At 36.5% G+C, this 23,939-nt stretch overlaps 1 protein-coding gene across 3 annotated transcripts in view; it reads right to left on the reverse strand.

Moving 5' to 3' along the window:
- The window catches only part of lrrk1 (leucine-rich repeat kinase 1), a 70,234-nt gene that overhangs the window by 18,204 nt on the left and 28,091 nt on the right, over window positions 1-23,939 (reverse strand). For 2 of the 3 annotated variants that reach the window (XM_039672224.2, XM_089129705.1), the window contains 14 exons: window positions 22,928-23,092; window positions 21,913-22,085; window positions 21,703-21,823; window positions 21,315-21,474; window positions 20,838-21,114; window positions 19,988-20,159; window positions 18,811-18,942; window positions 18,329-18,498; window positions 17,144-17,283; window positions 16,023-16,269; window positions 12,323-12,492; window positions 6,874-7,071; window positions 5,502-5,779; window positions 1,984-2,178 (listed from right to left, as the gene is read on the reverse strand). In XM_039672224.2, coding sequence (XP_039528158.2) covers window positions 1,984-2,178; window positions 5,502-5,779; window positions 6,874-7,071; window positions 12,323-12,492; window positions 16,023-16,269; window positions 17,144-17,283; window positions 18,329-18,498; window positions 18,811-18,942; window positions 19,988-20,159; window positions 20,838-21,114; window positions 21,315-21,474; window positions 21,703-21,823; window positions 21,913-22,085; window positions 22,928-23,092 — 2,598 coding nt within the window. The remainder of the gene's footprint in view (window positions 1-1,983; window positions 2,179-5,501; window positions 5,780-6,873; window positions 7,072-12,322; window positions 12,493-16,022; window positions 16,270-17,143; window positions 17,284-18,328; window positions 18,499-18,810; window positions 18,943-19,987; window positions 20,160-20,837; window positions 21,115-21,314; window positions 21,475-21,702; window positions 21,824-21,912; window positions 22,086-22,927; window positions 23,093-23,939) is intronic. The other variant, XM_039672385.2, reaches the window with a different exon arrangement.

The raw sequence follows: 23,939 nt of genomic DNA on the forward strand, positions 1-23,939 counted from the left end.
TGTTTACACTTAGTAGTTTAATATTTATTACCATTTATAAATGTAAAAGGTTTTCAAAGTTTCAAAGATCATAGTGCATGATAAATGATTAAAGAAATGAGTTGTCAGTAACTTAAGTCTTTCTTTAACAAATTTGCATTATGCTAGCCAATGATCTTCATTGGCTGCCCGCACACAACATCTACTTTGACCCGCCCTCAAACACTGTAGTTGTAGCTGAGACCTGGAAGAGTTTGGTTTGTGTTGTCAAACGTTGAGAAGGAGCTGGTTTCTGCGCTGTGAAAGCAAATCCACTTTGCATGCACTTCCAAAGGGTGAGGACTTTGACTCGAATTCATACAGTAAAAAACAACTATTTGAAGAGTTCAGATGCAAAAGCCTCTAAATGCCATTTGAAATTTTCTTCTTTAATGATGATTTTTATCAAACTTGTATATTTAAGTTCAGTAATTTCACTTATATAACAATTAATTGGTAATCTTCATTGCCATTTAAGTGAAATTACTGAACTTAAATATACAAGCTTGATAAAAATGATCATTCTAGAAGAAAATTTCAAATGGCACTTAGAGGCTTTTGCATCTGAACTCTTCATTTGTTTCCATGCTGTAAGTTGAAAACCAATCACAAGAGTAGGCTCTTGGAAAATAGGGGTTTAGAGAGACTGAATCCCTTATCGAACCATTTCAGACACTGTGAGAAAAGAGCTGATACTGCAATGTTTATTATGAGAAAATAAATTGTTTTTTGACCTTGAACACATGTAAACCTATTGTGGGAGACCTCCAAAACAAAATGAGGAACCTTTAAAAGAGCATTATAGGGCACTTTAAAGGGCACCTATTTACATGGTGTTTATTTTATTTATATTGGTTTATAAATATTAGTTTATTTTTACATTTCACAGCCTTTCTCCTTTGAACTTTGATTACTACTAATATCATAACCAAATACTGTACAACCAGAAACAAATGTTCAGTCTTGCTTGTGAAAGATAATTCCTCAAGACCTGTTTTCAATTGTGTGGTGATTTGTTCAGCCCCAAGCAGTACACGAAACAGACATCTTTCTTAAGTCGCGTTATGAGAAGTATGAGAAAGTTTCCCTCCGCAATATGGCGGCGCTGTTGACGTACGCTCCAGCGGCCAATAGGACGTATATGTATTTATGTCTATGGTTCGTGATTCAGCTTAAAGAAATTAAAACGATGAGAGCGAGTACTTTATTACAGTTCATATAGTTTTTTTACGGATATAAAGTTGAACAGTTTGTTAAGCAACTGAAAAGGTACGTATGTATATTTGTTTACTGTTAGTTGCAACAACTGTTTTGTGTACTTCGCTGTGTATGTTGATGATAATGAAAGGGAGAGAGAGTTTATGGATAAGACTTTAATGCGCACTTCTTATACTGTGTTTATTCAGCTCTTACTATGATTTTCCAGAGTAAAACTGACGCTTCATCTTTTATGTGATGTACAATAAACTTAATTAAACTCATAAGTATATTTTTGGCCATCATTCGGATGGGGTTCGCTACAACAGGCTTGTATTAATAGTGGTTAAAAGCAGCTTACAAATAAGTTATAAGTGTAATTAAACTAAACTATACCTGTTCTATCTCCATACAGCATGTATTCTCTGGCTCTGTATTATTGTCCGACTCCAGGTTGAAATGAACACGGCTACTGAGAGTTTCTGTTTGATATTACCATTCCGTGAGATGAGATTTTCCTGACACTGAGCAAGGCCTTGAAGCTCCGCCCTCTGTGCTGGTAGCAGCAGCTCATTTGCATTTAAAGGGATACAAACTAAAACGGCACGTTTTTCTCAGCCCCAAAAAGTGACAATTTAAACATGCTGTAAAAAATTATCTGTTGGGTATTTTGAGCAAAAACTTCACATACACACTCTGGGGACATCAGAGACTTATTTTACATCTTGTGAAAAGGGGAATGATAGAAAAGACAGAACCATGCTGTACCTTCTCTGGTTTGGTGTCCCAGCAATCCTGCATCAACGCCTGAAGACAGTGAAACTGCACCTCCTCTGGGGTGCCCAGCGCTGGTCTGAGTCCCTTAGATAGTTTCTTAGCGATCTGTAGTTGGTGTTGACCCATGCATGGTCTGCGGCCGGACAAGAGCTCATAGAGAACCATGCCGTACGAGAACATATCCACCTGAATCACAGATGACAACAGTCATTTAAAAGCAATCCACAGTAATGTTGTTAAACAGTCTCAGATGGCCCAAGCTCCATTTACAGCCAATTCGCTCCATGCAATTCCCATTTTGCAGGGCAGGTGACCTCGCTACCCTACATGAGGCGAACTGTATATTTCACTTTACTTTCTGGCTGTGAAATAATCTGATAAATGAAAACAATAATAAACATCTGGACTCACTCCTGTCCAGTAATTTTTTTCAGTAAACAAGACTTAATACCCTAAGTTATTTTGTTTCTAAAGTAAATGTATCTTGGTTTAAGAACGTTTAGATATTTGTACTGTAAAATAATATTTTGCAGTGTAAGTGTGTGCTATGAACAAATGCGGTGCCCAGTGGTAAAACACGAGACTAGAAGGGAGGAGAGATGGAAACGAAAAGGATGAGTTAACAAAAGGAAGAATGAAGTCATCAATTACGGACACAGCAGCATGAACGTCATGTATTCCTGTGGTTGATTCGACAGATGCTCTGGAGACAGTGACATTTTTATTAAACGTCTTTCTAGGTCAGTTCTATAAATGGACATGAGCTTTGACGATAGCCGTGTCACTCCTGGACCTTATTTTTAGAGCGCTCTGCTTTGCCAACACAAAGGAAAAAGGCATGCTTCCACATTTCACTTCAGTTTCAGGAGCCTGAAATGACATCACAGAGCAGGCATGTGAAAGAGCAGGAAATAGTTTGTTGTTGACACACATACACACAAACGGCGGATCTACAGAGACTATTTGCTCTCAATCTTGAGTGCAGATATCCCACATTAAAAAGCTATTATGGTGATGATTTGATTAGCAATTACAGTAATCACCGATCAATTAACATGCCTCTTAGGAGACTTTACTCTAAAGATCAAGCTGTCAATCACAGAGTGAGACAGAAGAAACACCACTGAATCATTCCTGGTGGTTTATATTCAAGGGAACCTGTGTGACCACCTTTCTTCCATGAAACAGAATGGGGTCCACAAGTAGACAAAAAAGGCTTCTGATTAGCATTTCAATTTTGTCCTCTTTTCCAAGAGCGTTACAAACAAGAAACAGAAGAAAATGTAAAAATGTAAAGCCTAAGGTCACCAAAAAAAGGTCCTCAAAAATAAAATAAAATAATAATAATAAAACTATTCCCAGTTCTTCATTATTATATAAGTGTAAGCAACCGGTATGATCCAGTATGATGTATGATCCATTATGATGAAATTGTATCAGTATAATGATTTAATGAAAAGGACATAGTTTCCATGTTGTACACATTTTTGAGGGATTTTAATATTTATCTGGTTGGTCTTCCTTGAGACATTTTCCTAGTTAGTGCTTTTCTATTGGCTGCTTTTAATTTACTGCAAGTAATTTATGAAATATATATATAAATCTGTCTTTCCTTGTTATTTTTGTAGAATAAATGCCTAAATACATGTCTAATTCAACAATTTTTGAAGAGTTTTTTTTTTTTAATTAAAAAAGGGCCAGATTTACTTAAGTTTACTTTAGTTAAAAAAACTACTGTTAGGATTTACTAAAGACGCATTGAAAAATTAGCTCTGAACAGCCATGGGCACAGTTATTTTTACGGCCGACCTTATTGCATATGAATTTGTAGAAGTTTCCTTTTCAGAAAAAAATTTTGGGAGTATTAAAATTATTTTGCGTCTGTGTTCTTTAAATTTGGGCGTCATCAATAGATCATTCGCTGATCTCCCATCTGCGCATTTTTGGAACTACGCTCTCACGCTAATTTGCCATGTTTAGCAAATATGACAAAATACATTATCAGCATAAATGAATGAAAATGAATGCAGATTTGATTTGCGAAATAGAAATATAACATTAAATATTTCCTCCTCATTGAAAAAAAACCTTTCAAATAATACATGAAAATAGGATTTTCAATGCAATCTGAGACTTTGGTGGTATTCGTGAGATTCGTGGATTTTCATCTTCAGACAGCACTACAGCTGCCCACAATCCACCTACTTCCTATACATACTTCACACAAAACTGGAAAGCGCTTGTAAAATTTTATGCTGTTTTGGAAAAACATCTAGATGCCATCCGGACCTAAAAATCAGTGAAGAACAAAAAAATCCTAAACTAATTTGACCAGTATACAGGACACCATGTGCTCCTATAACTAAAACATCTATGAATACCGGTCATTCTCTTGTTACGTTGCATGAAAGTTGAGAAACACAGGCATAAACATTCCATTGGAAACATGGTAATAGATTTCATTCTGTTCTGTTGGACATGATCCATGCATACTCAGAAAACCAAGCTGGAAAACAAATCAGCCACCGTGAATTGACCTAAAAGACTCAAATCAGTCTTTGAGGGAAAATCCCTAGATGTCGACAGTCCGGGACGGCATATGCAATCTCAAAAGAAAACTTCTCTAAACAGCCTGAAGACAGAGCACTCTCGGATTCACTATTGAATGTGGTTTCGTAAAGTAAACCAACAAGCAAATGAAAGAAATGTTCTTGGTTTAAAACAAGTTAAGCTATACTGACAGATAATGTGGCGTGCTGTCGATTACCACTGAAGATCGCTTCAAATTCTTTCTCAGTTTGTAAATCAAGATCACGATCAGCTGACACTAATGCAAAATTATCTACATGATTACAAAAAACTTAACCGTGAAAAAAAAAAAAAAAAAAAATCAAGCTAAATAGAAATATTTTTACAAACATATGAAAAACTATAAAAATGACACGTTCAAACAAAACAACAAAATATAAATCCTAATTCAAAATATTAATATATAATAATATAGTACTGTATATAAATAATAGTAAAGTAAGACTGGATACAGTAGTATAACAATTTCTGAGAAAAGCCAGTTAAAAAGTATTTTGGGGTTCAATAATCAGAAAACAGTCAGAGCGGGACTGTCAAATGGATAAATGTAAATATAAAACACTTAAAATGGAGTGTGCACTGAGGAGCTTAAAAAAAGATACAGTATGTGAAGCTTATCAAATTGTGATGAAATTTCACAACCTAAGCACAAGCAGTACTCTGCAAATAGTCATTTTAACATCTCTTTCTGGCATCATTGCACACATTGAGTGAAAGCTAATGGTTAGCCAGCATTATATGGTCATGACAGTTGACTGAGTTTAAAGACCGGATATTGAAGACTGGACCCCTGAATCTGAATTTTAATTAGCCTTCAGGCAGTAAACAGACTTTGAGCTTTGTTGATGCACTAAAAGCTAGTTTGGTTGCTGTGTGACAGCCAATTGAAACTCATCAGATCAGTATGAGCCCTTTTGTACCTTCTCATCATATACGATGCCAGGCCGAATCTCTGGAGCCTGGTACCCGGGCGTGCCCTCGACCCCTAAAGCTCCTTCGTGAAAGGACTGCCGGGAGATGCCGTAGTCGGACAGCTTGATGTTTACAGAGTCCTCCGCATCCAGAGACCACACCAGAATGTTGTCAGACTTGAGGTCACAGAAGATAATGTTCTTCTTGTGAAGATATGCCAGGCCTGTCACGATTTGATAGGCCACTTTGAAGGTGAGCATGTGGCCCAGCGGCATGTAGAGAGAACCTCAGGACAGACAAGCAGAAAGGACAGATGTAAATTTCAGTTTGTTTCTCAGACGAACCCATGACATGGCCTTGTATGGATTACTTTTATGATGCTTTTAAGACATTAGATATAGAGAACCGATTCAATTTTGGAACCGGTGATTCGATAAGACACACGCATTTTTGATTATGCTTATCGGTTCCCATGATAAGCATAAGCATTTTTATTTAATTTAAACCATTCAAGCGCAAAATCAGGAATTGAAATGGTTAAAATTCAAACAATACACCACACTAATGATGGTAAGTAAATGGTGATAGAATTTTTTTTTTTTTTGCGAACTTTTTTTTTTTTTTAAACACTTAATATGGCACAGAAGACTGGAGTAGTTTGCTCACATGTCTGATACCATTAAAACACTGAAGCATAAAATATTAACGGCAACACTTTACTTGAAGGGGTGTGCATAAGACTGACACGGCACCTTCATCATCATGACATGACACGTCATGAAGATGAAGGAGATTTTATTAATGTTTATGACAACTGTCATTAAGTGTCATTCGCTCAATTATGACTTTTTGAATGCAGATATGACATTGTTTGAGATGTTGTTATGACAACTTGACATAAACCAATGCATCATAACCTGTTAGTGTCTTGGTAATGACAAACTGACATTACCAAGACAACATAAATTGTAATAATGTCATGAAGATGACATAGCCGATTAATTATCAAACTTAAGAAACCACTTTGCTTTATCGGTTAACATTACATATTGGTAAAAATATATGTAATTATATTTTTGTCGGTACTGTTACCGACAAAAATATAACTGATAACATATTGTTATCGGTACTGTTAACCGATAACATTACATACTGTTATCGGTTAACAGTACAAATTAAATTTGTCATTAAAATGTTATAATGGCCTCATGACAACCAATGTCAAAACCAACCACAAGACAGTTCAATGTAAAATGTTACCATGTTAAGTGTGTGTGTTTATATTTATATCACATTATTATTAATGAAATATCTAAATTTATAACAATATATAAAATTGCATGATCATTATTATATGATCTTCCTGTGCCAATGTGTCACCTTTTGCTTTCTCTTCCAGGATGGTGTTGAGGCTGCCAAGTGGTGCCAGCTGCAGGGCAAAGCAAAGCGGGTGTATGCTGATGCCCACGAGAGCCACGATACACGGGTGCTGCAGAGAGTGGAGCATGCTGGCCTCCTGACGAAACTCTGAGAAGCTCCTGGCAGCGTCCATGGACTGAAGGTGCTTAACCATGGTGTCTGTGAAGAGATACAAGATGGTATTATTAAGCTGCAGGCCTGAAGTGTTCAGCTCAGACTTTTACCTCAGGTTATGGAATAATTATTGATGATGAGTGAAAGCATTTCATGAAATATACAACATACATTTTATATATTCATTTACTTTTTTATTTGCTAAAAAAGTTTTTTTTTAATATTTTGTATTTATTGTAAGGAACATTTGTCTTTCATTAAATATATATATATATATATATATATATATATATATATATATATATATATATATATATATGTACAGTATATATACAGTATATATATATATATATATATATATGTACAGTATATATACAGTATATATATATATATATATATATATATGTACAGTATATATACAGTGTATAATATATATATATATACACACACACACACACACAGTATATACATATACACACACACATCGACAATTATGGCATGTATTATTTTTTTCTTTAATATAATTTGCTACTGTACTGTATTACAGTAAAATAATAACAGAAATAGGCCAGATGTGTTTCTTGTATATTGATTATTTGTCCTGGATGTGCTGCCAGTACATACTGTGAGGTTAAAAGACCAAGGGTCAAGGATCAGGTTTTACATAACGCATACTGACCTTTCTCATTAAGCGCTACAGTAAAAAAATCAAATCCAGTCTGAGACCTCAAAGAGGAAACCCTTAACTGTTCCCTGACCTGAAACTAAATGTTCTGATTTATAGCTGCAGGATTTTTAATGGCTCTGGTTACTCACATGTACTTAATCTGAGCTGGTCTGGGGTCAGCGCCTGTCACTGTAATGTCTTAATGAGCACCGCTGCAGTTTCTCTCCCGCTGAGCCACACATCACCGTAAAAAGCTTGCTTTATGCAGCAACGGTGGCTTGAAATAATACGCAGAAGTCAATGCTGCTGACAGGAGTTTAACGTGCTTCTGGTTAGTGACTGTGAGTTCCAGGGCGCAAAAAAAAGATAGTTTGCGCAATACAGACATGATTTATGATCGGTTGGCTGACGGACGACCGGGCTGCCGTGTGTCTTTGGTTATTTCCGCTCAAACTCGACAACTGACTCATGGAGAACTGAAGTCTGCTACTTCAGGCCAGTTTTTACTGACAGCATTTCCTACTTGCATAAATCAAGATCTATACTAACATGTTTGGGTTATGTGTTACTTTCAAAGTAGGCCACAGTATTTTATGTTTCACTTCTTCGTCTTCTCCAAAACAGGAGGAAAGTGAACCGAAATCAAATCTATAATGAAAACAGTGATGTCAGAGGACATGAGACTTCCTCTTACAGTACATGTAATGCTCCTTCCCAATATACTTTTTTGAGAAATGTAATTTTAAAATCTCTCATTATAAAGTAGATATCTTTGACTCCGAAATCTGTTTGGAAAAGCCACAAGGTGATTTATTTGCTTTTCCAACCTTCTATTGTCCAATTTTGCTCTTCTTCAGCCTCTTCAACCTCTCGGTTGTATCAGCTCGAACTAGTCTGGCCATTCTCCTCTGACCTTCAAAATTAAATGTGTTTATGACAAATGCACCTTTAACATGTTTAAATTATATTTGTTAAAAGTGTTATTGCGAGCTTTTATTTGTAATATCTATAAACCAATCCATATTGAAATATGATCATTCTCTGTCTGTATCTATATAACACTAATCTATTGTCGGCTTGTATATTGATTATTTTTCATTTTAATTTTTTTTTGGCACAAAAGCAGATGAGGATTCTGCAAGCTTTCTCAGAGGCCTCATCCAAAGGGCAGATGCCATCATTGTTGTCATTGGTTACCATAGGGCACCACTTTACAGACTATAAAACTTCAGTACATGAATGCACTTGAAAAAAAGATGGGAAACTATGAACAAGAAATGTCTGGAATTCATGAAGAAGATAAACTTTTTCATAAAAGTAAATGTCTTGAATGAGTAGGAGGGAATAAATCAACAGAGACGTAAAACCGGGAACCGCTGGGAGACCAATTCAAACAGTGAATGCTGACAAAGAAATAGTCAACATAAAACGGCTGCTGATGGAGAGAAACCTGCAAACTTTTTTTTTTTCCTTTCCTGCAGGAGCTCTCTCTCGCTTGCAGTGTACATTATGACAAACTGCACATCATAAATAGCTCGGAAACATTTCACAGGATTAGAAGAAGCGGACGGAGGAGCAGACAGAAAAGGCCTTCAAGGTCAGAGAAACACAGAAACTAGTGGAGCGTGACACAGCTCAGAGGAAAATCATTATATTGAGATGTGTTGTTAGCACTGAATCTTGCTGCTGTAAAACAACAGTTTATAAAGTTTGAAAACTTAATACAGAACTCCAAACCTCCCCCGGTAGATCATTATATTTTAAAGATGTTTGGTTCAGGCATGCGATCCACTAACTTGTACGAAACTTTTTTCTCCATTTAATATGACTATAAATGTACAATAATGTAAAAACAACAACGAGTATCATCATCAAACTAATTTTAATTAATTATTTTAATTATAAAAAACTTCTTGGGTTACAAATGTAACCTAGGTTCCCTAAGATGTAGAACGAGACACTACACCTGAATAAGACACTATGGGGAATGCCTCAGTGTGACCGGTGTCTGAAGCACATGTCTAAACATGACAATTAAATCAGCCAATGACGTCACTACCAGTGCAACCACGAGTATAAAAGGGCACCAGCATGGCATAGCTCTAAGGCTTCAAATTATTTACCCACTGAAAGAATCCTTTGAGGAAATATGGTCAGGATCAAAAGAGACCCTCACTTCAGGGGGACATAAAAGCATCAACCCCTAGGATTGTCCCTATACTAGATTTGACGTACAGGTTGTCCTAATCTAAGACATCGTCTCTCAAGCCTGGTCCAGGCAGATGATACAGAAGTCTCAGTGGCACAGCACTGTCCTGGTTCCAGACCTATCTCACTGACCAGAAACAATTCATCACCCCAAATTTTGATCTAGCACCCGCCAACCATGGTGTACCCCAGGGCTCTGTGCTTGGTCCGCTGCTGTTCACCATTTACATACTACCCCTAGGTCATATTATCCGTAAACATGGACTCAAGTACCACTGCTAGGCCGATGACATTCAGCTTTATATCAGCACAAACCCCTTCTCCTAGCTGCAACCCACACAACTTGTCAACTGCCTGCAGGAACTAAAATCATGGATGACCACAAACCTACTCAAACTGAACAGTATGGTGGTGGCCCCTGCACGACTGCTCAGGAAAGTTGGGGACCTGGCCTGTTTGTAGATGGCTGCTCCATTTCCCCATCTCCTAAGGTGTGCAACCTTAGCGTCATCCTGGACTTCACTCTATCTTTCGGGTCCCACATTAACAACATCACCAAGGCTGCCTTCTACCACATTAAAAACATTTCTCGACTCCGGCCTTCACTCACAGATTCAATAACTGAGACACTCATCCATGCCTTTATCACCTCCCGTCTAAATTACAGCGATGGTGTCCTGTTTGGACTGCCCACCAAGGCCTTAGCAGACTCCAGTATGTCCAGAACTCTTCTGCCAGGGTTCTAACCCAAACAAAGCCCCGACAGCAGATCACTCCCATCATCCAACAGCTCCACTGGTTGCCAGTCAAGTCATGCATCACATACAAGATCCTCCTGCTCACTTACAAATCTCTCCATGGACTCTTACCAACATACCTCACAGACCTCCTTCGTCCATACACTCAGTCACACCCAGCACCAGGTTGCGGATTTTTGGGAACAGGACTTTCTCTGCAAATTTTCCACAAATCTGGAACAGTCAACCACTCCATGTCCGCTCTGCCCCCTCCCTGCCCATATTCAAAATGCACCTTAAAACATTTCTTTTCACAAAGTATTTTGACCCCTTCACAAGCCAATAACCACTTCACACTGGATTCCAGAGACTGAAGTCCTAGAAAGCAGAGACTCAGCACATCGACCCTCTAAGTGAAGGGAGAAACTCAGCCCAAAATAAGGGTTCTCCAGGACCTGCAGAGCATTGACCTCATAAATACCCTGGTCCAGGTCCCTCAGAATCAGCAGATCGGCTTTGTATGCTTGCAGCACTGCTATAGTGCGCAAAACAGCCCCAGCCTGACCTGCTGCCATGTATGCCCTACCATTTAAGCGAGATTTAACTCTTAGGGCTTAGATGGCAGGGTCGGAACAATGGCAGATGGCAGGGTCTCTTCAATGGGAGGCATTGACAATTTTCCGGACAATGTGCACTACAGTTTAGCCAATCACAACACACCGGCCCAAACTAACCAATCTGAGCCCACTGCCTGTTTCTGAGGGAGTGGTTTCATAGACTCAGGAAGTCAACCGGTCGTTCAAATGTTGGAGAGAACGGCTTACAATAAAGGTGAAATTTATGAAAAATAAGACTTTTAAAAAAAGAAAAACCATGAATACATGTTATATTGCACCCCATAAACACAATCATGCAAAGGAAAAAAAAGCAGTAAACCACCCCCTTAAAGCTACAAAAGTTATTCGGTCGAGAGCAGTGACTGAATCTCAACTAGTTTATTAGGCTGCTGTAACTAAGATCTGAAGCACATGACGAAGATCTGACACACATCCTATTTTCTCACAACTCTTTACATTAATTTAACACTTTGACTCATATAAGACTGCTAAGGAGGATACCCTACAAATGAGGAATTTTGACAATTTTGTGTTTTGTGTCTGAAGTAGCAATCTGTGCACATGTTTATTACTGTTTTTACATTTTACTGTTTTATTACAGCCTTGATGAGCATAAGTCCTTTAAATGAAAAACTATTAACAAAAATAGCTAGTGCCAACAAGCAAAAAAATGAATCCTTGCAAATTTGTCCAAGATAATAACTTGTTTCAAGCATAAATCTAATTAAATTCTGCAGCTCACTAGGTTTTGGATTGGAGAAAGAAACACAACGGGAGAAATCCAATGAAGATTAGCGTTTCTCTGTTAACAGGAAATTCCATCAGTCACAGACGCAGTGCGTCCCACTGCGAGCCTCGATTAGAACGACAGAACTTTGACCTCTGACCTTTCGTACGCCTGCTGGAACACATGGCTTACTTTCCCCAACTGATCACCTCTGACTTTAAAATCGTTCATCGAGCAGATCGAATGCAAATCCAAACATTGCAGTGAGCGGAACTAACGGATCATTGCCTAAAGATAATAATGGCTGCTTTCAGAGGAACTGCAAAGGAGAGTAAAGTACCTGTGCTACTGTTGAGCGACTGCTGCTTGCATTTCTTGAAGTGGAAGCGTTTAATAGCCACCGGATGGCCTCTGTATTTAGCTCTGTAGATGATGGTGCCGCTGCCTCCCTGACCCAGGATATCTGCTTCCTCTTCACTCCACTGCAGATCACTCTTCAACAAGAACAACCTGAAACACACACATATAGATGTTTGCACAATGTGAGCACATTACATTTGAGATTGATTTGATATTGAATTATTAAACATTGTTGACTGAATTCAGCAAGATGACTAAATTGATTCAAAGTATAGACATACGTATATAATGTTACAAAAGATTTCTATTTCAAATAAATGCTGTTTATTTGAACTTCATTGAAGAATAGTGAAAAAAAAGAATTTTTAAAAAATATTAAGTAGCTGTTTTCAACATTGATAATAATAGTTTCTTGTGCAGCAGGTCAGCATATTATTTAGAATGATTTCTGAAGGATCATATGATTTAAGACAGAAGTATGATGCTGAACATTCAGCTTTGCCATCACAGAATAAATTACATTTTGAAATATATTACAATACAAAAGAGTTGTTAAATGTTAATTTGCAATAATATTTCAGAATATTATTGGTTTTACAATATTTTTAATTAAATAAATGCAGTCTTGGTGAGAATAAGGGACTTTTTAAAACATAAAAAATGGTACCGATCCCAAACCAAACATGCATTCTGACTTTTGACATTTTGTAAGATCTGTATCATTAAGCATCTGATTTATTCTCTCTTTCCAGCTCCATTCTTGTGGTTGCTGTTGAATCAAACCCACTGTCTGTCAATACAAAACGAGTCCATTTAGTCAGCTTTCATTTCCTAATCATTTCCATTAAAGCTCCATATGAGAACCTCATTTCATTTGACATGTTCTTTGAACCGCCCCGCTGGCTGATACAGATACGTACATACATACTGGCTGATACGTACATACAGATGCTTTTAATGCTCTCCTTCCACAGAACTTCCTTATGGGTGTGTGATACAAACTTGCGGCAAAGAATTAACCGGAAATAATCATTTATAAGACATCAAGCCAAGAGGATTATACTGTTGGCATAATCATATCAAATAACTGGTAAAATCATTCAACCCTTCTGTATAATTAAAGACGTCTCCAGGCCACACTGCTGTTGTAATGAACTTCATCCAAATCTTCCAATGTTTTTGACTTGTTTCATAATGTGAAACTGTTCTTGTTCAGATGCCAGACAGTGTTGCTACTGTATTGTTAATGTTAACTAAAAGTAAAACTACAAAAATTACAGTGATGCCAGACTTATCACAAATTTACGAATAATCTTATTTTGTGTCTTGCATCCATCAAGTTCTCTCATTTATTTAGTATTTAATTTGCTCTATAATCCAAAAATAGACCTTCTTGCATGATTATAAAGATTATTAAATCTCATGCAGAATTTCCAGGAAAAATAACTATATTCTGACATTCAGCATGATTGATAAGATTTGGTCACACTGCCCATGTATAAATGCACGTACACCACACTTACAGTTTAAATATAAGATGAAAACTTGCTGATGTAGTTGTTGGTCTGAATAAATAAGGTTTATCTGCAAGTAAGCAAAAAATGCTGATCATGTCAAAACGAGTTAATGCTCAGTAGGGCTGATATTCACAATAGGCCTGTTATAAAGTCTCTTCAAAGAGAAAGTTTAAAGGTCACCATTTGTGAGTAAAGCAATTCAACTTGACCTTAATTTCAAACTCTATTAAGAACATATTCCAGTAAATCCAGTGTTACAGTGGCTCTGTTTTAAATGCTAGTGAGCTGCCTAACTAAAATGAAATCTCATAATTGATTGATGTAATACTCTAATGATAAAATACATAGCACATATAAATAGTTTAATTAGGCACTGTGAGCCATTTCAACTTTCTAATGCGAAAAAACAAACAAACTTATATTTATAACATTTCTGTGGGCACCATCTATCATATTTTGTGTTTGTCACAATCAATCTCATGATTCACAACGAATAAATAGGAAGTCACCTTAAATGTTGGCCAAAATGAGTTTTCTAATAATTCAGCAAAAATTCAGTCTAAAAAAGCAGTCTACTTGGCACAGCTCACTGGGGTTTATAACAGAGCAGTATCGATTAGATTCAAAGCGGTAGCTTGTAATAATGATTTTAATTCCAGTGGTAATTCAAGCTTCGAGCATGTCTTTGCGTCATTACGTCACATCTGTACACATAAAGGAGGAGTCTCGGCTAGTCGGCTATATTGCGTGTGAGAATGCTGGAGGTGGAGATTTATGGCCTTTTCTCACAGCACTTGATAAAATTAAACTTATTAATTTGATGGCGGATCCAGAAAGCTTAAACGACAATCACCAGTGACAACTAGATTCACCCGCTGTAAAATGCAAAACACTTTGGAGTGGATACAGAAAAAAAAGAGACTGCAACCGGACCCATGCGAAAACAAGGATACATACGGAAGGACATTGCATGTAGTCACGCAATGCTGACATTTGAGAACAAAGTATAATTTGCCTGGTTTTGCGTGATATGATAACTTCTAAGCGATTGTTAGATTTAATCAGAGTGATTTACTGCAATGTCCGAACTAGAACAAAAGTGATTGTTTCTTACTTGTTCAGAAGAAAATTCGTTTGTTGGTCATACTGCATTAAGAATAATCTGTGATTGTGAATGCCAGTATCCACACCGGCACGGTGTCTGACAGCCTCACAGTCTCCTCAACATTGTGTTCGCTGTGCCGTGTCGAGGGTGTTGAAGTACAACTCATATAAAGTTGATAATTCGCATATAACTGCAATTGCAGATTTCGAACAGAGATGGCGACAAAGGAAAAACACAGAACTGCAGCTTTAAATCCTGATGAAAATCAGGACTCACCCAACATTTTAACATTAAAATAAGTTTTGACTTTTTGAGTTGACAACTAGAGTCTGGATTGGGACTAATAGCTTGCATTTCAATTTCCCAATATACATACAAAACTAAACCATGAATGCATTATTCATAGTCACTTTGGATGTAATCATCTGCCAAATGTACAATTGTAGTAACCTTGAGATTTATCAATTCAAAATCATGTGATTTTCAAGTCCTAATATAAAGTATGACGTCCCACTGAGACTTTTATTCAGCCCTTTGCCGCAGAGGGACCTCTTCAAAGAGATTTGTTTGACGTGGCTCAAAGACAAGAGCTGCAGTTCAAACCCTCAGATTCTGCTTCCATTTTAACTTCAGAATTAATAATCCAATTTATGTACTGTACCACAACCACACAAAAAACACACATCTCAGGCCAAGACAAGAGCACAGCAGCCAACCGAAAGCCTTGTTTATATTTATGCTATAACTCAACCCTAACCCACTTTGATTCAGCTCGATTAAATACATCTGAGTTCTGGTTATTAGGACCAGGTGTGCAAAGTTGACATTGAACTCTCAGGAGAGCACAATATATATATATATATATATATATATATATATATAAACCTTCCTACGTGTGGTGTGCTAGACTAACTGGGACTAGTCACAGCACTTGTATATTGTTGCCCTATTGTTGATTGGATTGTTCTCATTTGTTACTCACTTTGGTTAAAAGTGTCTGCTAAATCATTAAATGCAAATGTCAAAAGATGGATCAAAACTTCATGCTGACATCTTACCGTGAAGGGAAGTCAGTCATGAAGAGCTCAGGCACCAGCTCCTGTAGCGGCACAGGCTGTTTGGGATGGTTGGGGCAGCTGATGTGCTCCTTGTCCACAGCTGCCAGGACACAGTCCTCCATGTTGAAGTAGTGGACGGAGCCGGACAGAGGCAGGGGGTCAGACATTCTGGGTACAGAGCTGCAGTACGGACAGGGAGCGTACTGCTCGATGAGACGAGAGCCGTCACTCTCGCTGCCTGTCAATGCTGACCAGGGGAGAAGGGTAGAGATAATTATGAGCATGTAATGGGTTCTTTCAGCCATTTTACAACAATAAATGTAAATCCCTGTACATATGTATTTTCGCAGAAATGGCTTAAAAGGATGATTTGTTCATCAAGATTAAAAGTTTGTTTACACACAAACATTTGTGTAGAGTAGAAGTCCTGATGGGTAACTGATGACTTGAGCAGATGTGTGCTGATGCGTCTGGTACAATTAACAATCTTTGTGTGGATTAATGAATCAATCACTGCTGCAGTACAAACTAAAGTATGACTCACCCCATCTATACGAGTTCAGTGTGTGTTTGTGCTGCACCTGTGCTATTGACTGACAGTGTGCTAATAGTGTGAAGCAGCTTTGCACCAACACACAGCAAACTTCCACATCGAATGTACTGCAACAAACAGCTGCATGTCCGTATTAATACCCTTCGGTTATGGGTGTAGGATGTTTGTCAAGATATCATCACACTTAATACCCTAATTATGATGCTATTTTAGTCTTTTTGTTTTCCGTTGGACTTCTGTCTTATGACTGCAAGTAATTTCGTCACTTTTGAGACACTCATATTATATCATCGACTAGTACTGTCACAATGTGACTGCCAAACCACATTACAGTACAGCTTCTAACTAGAATAATTACTACTGGTTCAGTCCTAGTCGATGATAAAAAAGTATTACTTTTAACAAATATATTAAAGGCTCTAAATCCCACATTTGAAGCTGTTCACATTTAAATGCTGAAAAAATTAGATGCGCATTCTATATTACGAAGTCATGAAATTAAATATCTAAGACATCTGCCTGTGGACTGGGATCTGAGAAACCCAATCACATTTGGAGGAGTCCTCACCAGGAAACCACTGCTCTATGAGGGAGTTAACATGATCAGTGATGAAAGCCATTGCAGAGAAGTCCCTCGTCTCCGACTGGCAGATAATCTTGATGCCTCCGCTTTTCTTTTTCTTCCAGTTTAGGTCAGATGACTCTACGCTGTGGGCGAGAAACAATGTGAGTCTTTTCTTATACGAATCTCTGCACACTCTAGCGTTAGGATCTGAGTCAGATGTTCATCTGTATATTATTTACATACTATTATAGCTTTATTAATATTTTAAAGTTTTCATTATAATTTTCATTTAATTTTAAGTAATTATGTAATGTAATTTATTAGCTTTTTATTAGTTATATATTTTTTTAAATATTCAAATCAAAAATCAAAATCAATCCCTCAATCTTCTGCCTATTACTACGTGCCAAGTTTCTGAGATTCAGTTTGTGTCTCAGTATAAATATCTTGGTATTTTAATTGATGGCCTTTGAGCCTCATATTCAGCAACTGGTGAAAAGATTGAAAGTGAAATTGGGTTTTTACTTTAGAATGAAATCATGTCTTTCCCAAAAAGGCAAAAAAGAGGCTTGTTGCAGCAACATTTATGTTTGTACTGGACTATGGTGATGTTACATATATATAGACATGCATCTTCATAGTGTTACATGCTTTAGACACTGTTTAGCACTGAGGTTCATAAAAAATCTTAAAACCCTCACTTTTTAGAACACTCACTACATCATTGTGTGTTTTATGCTCGGGTTGGATGGTCTGCTTTGTCCATCCGGAGATAAAAACACTTACATGTTTTTATCTATAAATCTATCCTGGGTCTACTTCATTCATATCTTCATACCTACATCTGCAAAAAGTATGTTTGTAGCAACAGCCTATTGTCCCAGGAATTATTGGTACTGTCTGTTCCAGTGGTACATTCTGAGTTGAGGAAAAAGACATTTAAATTTGCTGCTCCCTCTGCCTGGAATAATACAAATGCAAAGTACGTTGAAACTTGCGTACGTTTAAGTTTTAAATGATTTGGAGAACGAAACATCAGGCAGTAGAAGTTTTAACTAGTAATGGATTGATATTGAAATTTTAGCTAACAATAACTACACTGAAGTGATAAAGTGAAAGAAGTGTTAACAAAAATACTTTCATGCATTCGATGTAAAACAAATAAATAATCCCTAAACATTTACTAACCTCAGATATCCGCCATCAAAGGTGACCAACAGCCCTTCCTTCCAGTAGATGGTCTGGTTGCGACGGACACGGAACGTGCTGCAGCGATTGCGCTGCTGGTTCCCCGCAAAGCTGTAGATCACGGTACTGCGGTTCCTCTGGGTTTTCATGTTCTTTTTGGTCTCAAATGCCTATTATGGAAAATTAAAAAGTAGGAGACATACATCATAATTAGTACACTGAAACCAGCGATCAGCTTCAACGACACTTTCACCTGAGAACTTGTCATATAAGGAAATACTTTAAAATACAGCTGCAAGCAACATCTACATAGCCAAGCCTTCATTTTGATACTGAATGATTGAGCAGTTTTGTTTGGTTCAGGAAGTTTTACTAGAAGTAGGTGGTACTACAAATTTGAATGATATTCTCAGGGCAATGTGGCGTTGATGGAAAGAAAAATTGTGTCAATATGCAAAAGCTTTGCCAAGACAATGACTCACTTCATGTTTGGTGTCGTCGCCAGCAAAATTGTTAAGGCTTTTCTGAAGAATAAAATCCAGTAATTGAATTTGGGTGGTTTTGTCTTTGTCTGTGTCTGACCTGAACCAATTTTGGCGAAGATTCAACAAACACTGTAGGAGAAAAAGCAACAAAAAAAAAAAAGGCAAAAGCAAAAAAAAAAAAAAGCAAAATTGGTCCAAAATAGCATAAAGTAGCACCCTAGAAATACATGAAGTGAAGAATCATGACATTCTTCATGGTGAAATTAAGATTTCTGGCCAGATTTTATGTGCCTAGGCTAATAGATGGCGATTTCACTAAACTGGTCTGGCAATTATGCATAGCAAGTTTCATGCCCAAGCAGCCCAAGCATTGCAAAGATATGTCTCACTTCCTGTATGGCGTCCTCATCGCCAAATGCATTGATCCATTACTAATGCTGCACAAAAATTGCAATATTACTTATCAAATCGCAAAGACTTTGATTTAAGTAAATATATGTGCTGTGTGTTTCAGAGTGAAGCGCAGCACTGTGCTCTTTCACATGCAAGCAACTCAGTCTCATTGTGACTGATCACAGTAAATGCTGTTCCACACCATGAAATCTTTTTTTTTTTAATGGAATATTGTAGTATTTATAATAAATGATTTATCAGTGAATGTCTTTTTTCTTTTTAAATCCATGTGCCCTTGTAATCTTCTATCAAAATAACTTTCTTGCAACGACTTCTCTTCTCTGATGACGTGTTCACAGGCGCGATTGTCAATAGTAAATCAATAGTATTGTAATTGTACTGTCGTACTATAAAATAAATGTATTATTTTATGTTTATTTTTCATAAAACACTCGATTTTTAATTTTATAGTGAAATATAACAATAGTAATATTTATTATTTTGTTTAATAACTTATTTAACAACAACAATGATAACAATAACATTATTATTAACATCATTATTTTAAATAATAATATTGATATAAAAATCACAAATATTTTGCCAAAAAAAAAAGGCAAAATCGGTACCTGGAATACAGTGTGCCAAGCGTCTTACCATGCGTTTTCAGGGGCAGTCAGAAGCAATGTCATCATGTGGCCTCTAATTCTATGTTTGCAATGACTGCAATTATTAGACTTTTATTGGTCAGTTAAGCTGTCATCTCAGGGTATGTGTTTACCTGTACGTCCATCAGGTTTAAACTGATTAGCATTCTGGCTATAAAGCGCTCCCAAAATCCAGCAGGTACGAAGCTCATCTTAAAATGCCGCTGGATGTTGTTGTTAGTTTGGTGCCGAAAGCCGTGGATGTCCAGAGCAGGTTTGGGTGGCAAAAGGTGTGGTAGCAGATAACTATGAAGAGAAGAAGACATTTCTGAGGCAAAATTAGGTTTGAAACAATGCTCACTTGAAATGCATTATAAATAATAACTTGTAATGTGATTCCTAGATGGATGGTTCCCATAGGGTGTAAAAAGTTCATGAATCACACAGAAATTACAGCCATTAAATAATTAAAAGATAAACAAATAAAACAATAATGATAAAATAAAACAAATAATTAAAAAAATGAAATAATAAATAAAACTTTAAAAATATTTTAAAATAGATTGAAGTTACAAAAAATTATATATATATATATATATATATATATGAAGAGTTCAGATGCAAAAGCCTCTAAATGCCATTTGAAATTTTCTTCTTTAATGATGATTTTTATCAAACTTGTATATTTAAGTTCAGTAATTTCACTTAAATAACAATTAATAGGTAATTATCATTGCCATTTAAGTGAAATCACTGAACTTAAATATACAAGCTTGATAAAAATGATCATTCTAGAAGAAAATTTCAAATGGCACTTAGAGGCTTTTGCATCTGAACTCTTCATATATATATATATATATATATATATAAGCATATATATATGCATTATTTTCACAATAGGTTATGCACAATAGGTTATGGTATTTAACCATCTGCATATGAATGAATGAATGAATTCTAAAGAAAAAAATCCATAGTTTTTACCTGTTGTTGGCCACTGGTAAAGCAATCTCAAACTTGGCCAGGAACTGGAAGTACTGTTCTTCTGTTTGTTTGGTGAATCCAGTTCCTACCAGCAGCATACGGAGGTCCTCCGCCTTGATCACTCCATTGCAGGCCACGGAGCGCGAGCCCCTCAGGTTGATGATGCGTTCCAAACACTCGGACAGCCATACGGCATCCAAGAAGTACAGTTTGCACAGGCCGTGACTCGTGTCAGAGAAATGCAGTATAGTGCCGGTCTCAATGAGGAAATTGATCGCTGTGTGATTCAGAAAAGATGTTATGGAGCCATATTCTTCTAATTGAATCTAATTGAATTTCACTTGGAAATGCATTAGATTACTAAAAATAGAAAATATAGATTCTAAAATATATGTATATTTAAGAAAATAAAACATAATAAAAATATTTTATAAAATAAAACATTTTATATTTATTTTGTAATAAATGATGCATTACCTGTCTGCAGATCCTCATAGTCTTTGATATCGCTAGCAGGACTCTGCTCAATGATACGCTCCAGTTCCGTGTCCGTCAGGTACCGCACCTCATCGGCTTCGTCTCTCCTCAGACATTCTGCCTTTATGGCCTCCTGCAAGTTTAGGTAACTTTTGGGGATCTGTATAACAACAAAAAGAGACTGACTGAGATATTTCATCTTAAAGACATTAAAGTAATGCAACTCCTTTTTATGCAAAATTCCTGAAATTCCTCATTTTAATAAAAATTTGGATAAAAAATATCCACTAAATGCATTTGAGGTGGAGCAACAGTATGTTTGACTTTAGATTTTCCATCTTACTGAATAGATGTCAGAGACTACAGTGATTAAGTAACTAATACTAACCAGTCTTCCCACCAGTCTGTGACAGCTAGCAGGGTTGCTGATGTCCTTCATAGAGCAAGCAACCTGAAACAACAGCCTCTTGAGTCCATCCACGCCTTCTAGTGTCTTACACGACACCTCACTGTCAAACCACCACACATTTAATCACACAAAAATCAATACAACAATTCCATTAAGGAAGCTAAAGCATGTTATGATAATAAAACTAACTGTAAGTGTTTCCATGTAATGTCAGGGTAGCCACTGGCCCGTGCACCCGAAGGGGTTCTGCAAATTGCCAGGATATACGCCCTCAGTGTAGCGACACGCTCGGTACGAAACTTGGTGTCTATGAGGTCCAAATGTGTGCCAATGACAATGACAGCAGAGTTAGGGGCACGAGCCTGAGGGATACACACACAAACACCAAAACATTATAGACGAGTGTATATGTTGTATATGTTTAAACAGATATTTTTCTAAATACATCAACAAAATACCAGTAACTTTGTTTTATTTTTATCTATTTTTAGCTTGTGCCCTGCATTTATAACGTATATTTGCTCTATTAGTAAATATGCATATTCTGAAAATATATGAATAGCAATAGCTTCGTTCTTTCTCTCTGTATAGGCTATAGAATTGTGTTGATATAAAGCATTAAATAAGCTTTCAGTTGTGAATATGAACTATTCCATAAATGTACAAAAGAATTTTATTAAATTAGTTAGCAAAGGAAAAATTATAATAAAAACAATTACCAAATAAATAAATAAATAAATAAATAAACTTAGTTTGCACTGGCAGAATTATATTTATTAACATTAAACTATTGCATAATATAAAAAAAAACTATTTAGTTTGCAATGGCAAAATGCTGTTCATTATTATTCAAATATTCAATTAAGAATTGATAAATACAAAATAAATAAACTTTATTAATTTAGTTTGTAATGGCAACATGCTGTTCACTTATTTACCTATGCCATAAATTACAAATACTAAATTAATAAATACTAAATAATTACAAAATAAATAAACTCAAATACACATTATACATTTAGTTTGCTATATTGATCATTATTATTAAAATATAAAATAACTCATAAATAAACACTAAATAAAAACTTTACTCATTCAGTTTGCATAAACACATTTATTTATATATATTTTTTAAATGTATGGTATGGAGCTCAATATGGAAGCCTCCTGACTAAAGTCAAAGAGTTATATATTCTTTGCTCACCTCGATGTTGAGGAGCCAGGACTGTAGGTTGGCCACGGCTTCCTCTCCTAAAGCCAGATTCCAGATCACCATATACAAAGCTTTATCTGTGAAGAAGCACTGATTTACCGTCGACATGCTGGCCGGGCCACCAATGTCCCACAAATTGAAGGACACCAGGTCAATCTGTACACACAAGAACCGAAAAGCATTAAACCAAAAGCATTAGAACCAAAAGCATTAAACCGCCTGACAACATCACTCAATACTCTTACTTTCATCAAGGCATTTTGGGACCAATTATAAAGTTGCTGAAGTGAAACAATGGTTATTTTGTCCCATTATGAAGCAACTTGAAGTCAATTTGAAATAAAAATGCATGATTTTGAATACTTCTTTTTGTCATTCAAACTTTCTTTATCCGATAAGTGCATTAAAGCTGATATATAAAATGAATAAAACTTTTTTTTTGTGTGGGAGAATGTTTCTTTTAAAACTCTTGCAGTGAGTCAGGGGTGGAGTAAGTGTTCACAGCTGCTCGAGGTGGAGAGACATCTCTGGGGCTTTATAACATCAGTGTGCTTGTTTATACATTTGCTTCTGTCTATGACATACGTGTAAGAGGCCATTCTGTGTGTGTTTATAAGAATATGTCTATATGACATCAGTGTGTGCGAGACACTTTCTCAGGTTTTACACGTCTGGCTCTGACTCAGGGCGCCTGATGAGAATTGAAACACTTAACCCCTGCTAAGAAACCATTTTAGGCCACAAGCAGGGTCCAAGGTCCAGAGCTGCTACTCATTCATAAACCCTGATGTCAAAATGTTGGCTTTTAAATGGCTTTGTGTGTTTTTTAGACTTGCTATGAAGGGGTTTTTCCTGCCTTATTTTTGTCGTATCATGTTTACAGAGTTAATGCAAACAAAGCTTTTCATTTTCCCATGAGCAAGCATTGTGGGAAAAACACGCCCTGAAAAACTAATCAGATAGACTGGGAATTCAGTAAAAGCTCAAATGATGAAGTCACCCA

The sequence above is a fragment of the Pimephales promelas genome, chromosome 1, assembly GCF_988280905.1.
Source record: "Pimephales promelas chromosome 1, fPimPro1.hap1.1, whole genome shotgun sequence".
Taxonomy (NCBI): domain Eukaryota; kingdom Metazoa; phylum Chordata; class Actinopteri; order Cypriniformes; family Leuciscidae; genus Pimephales; species Pimephales promelas.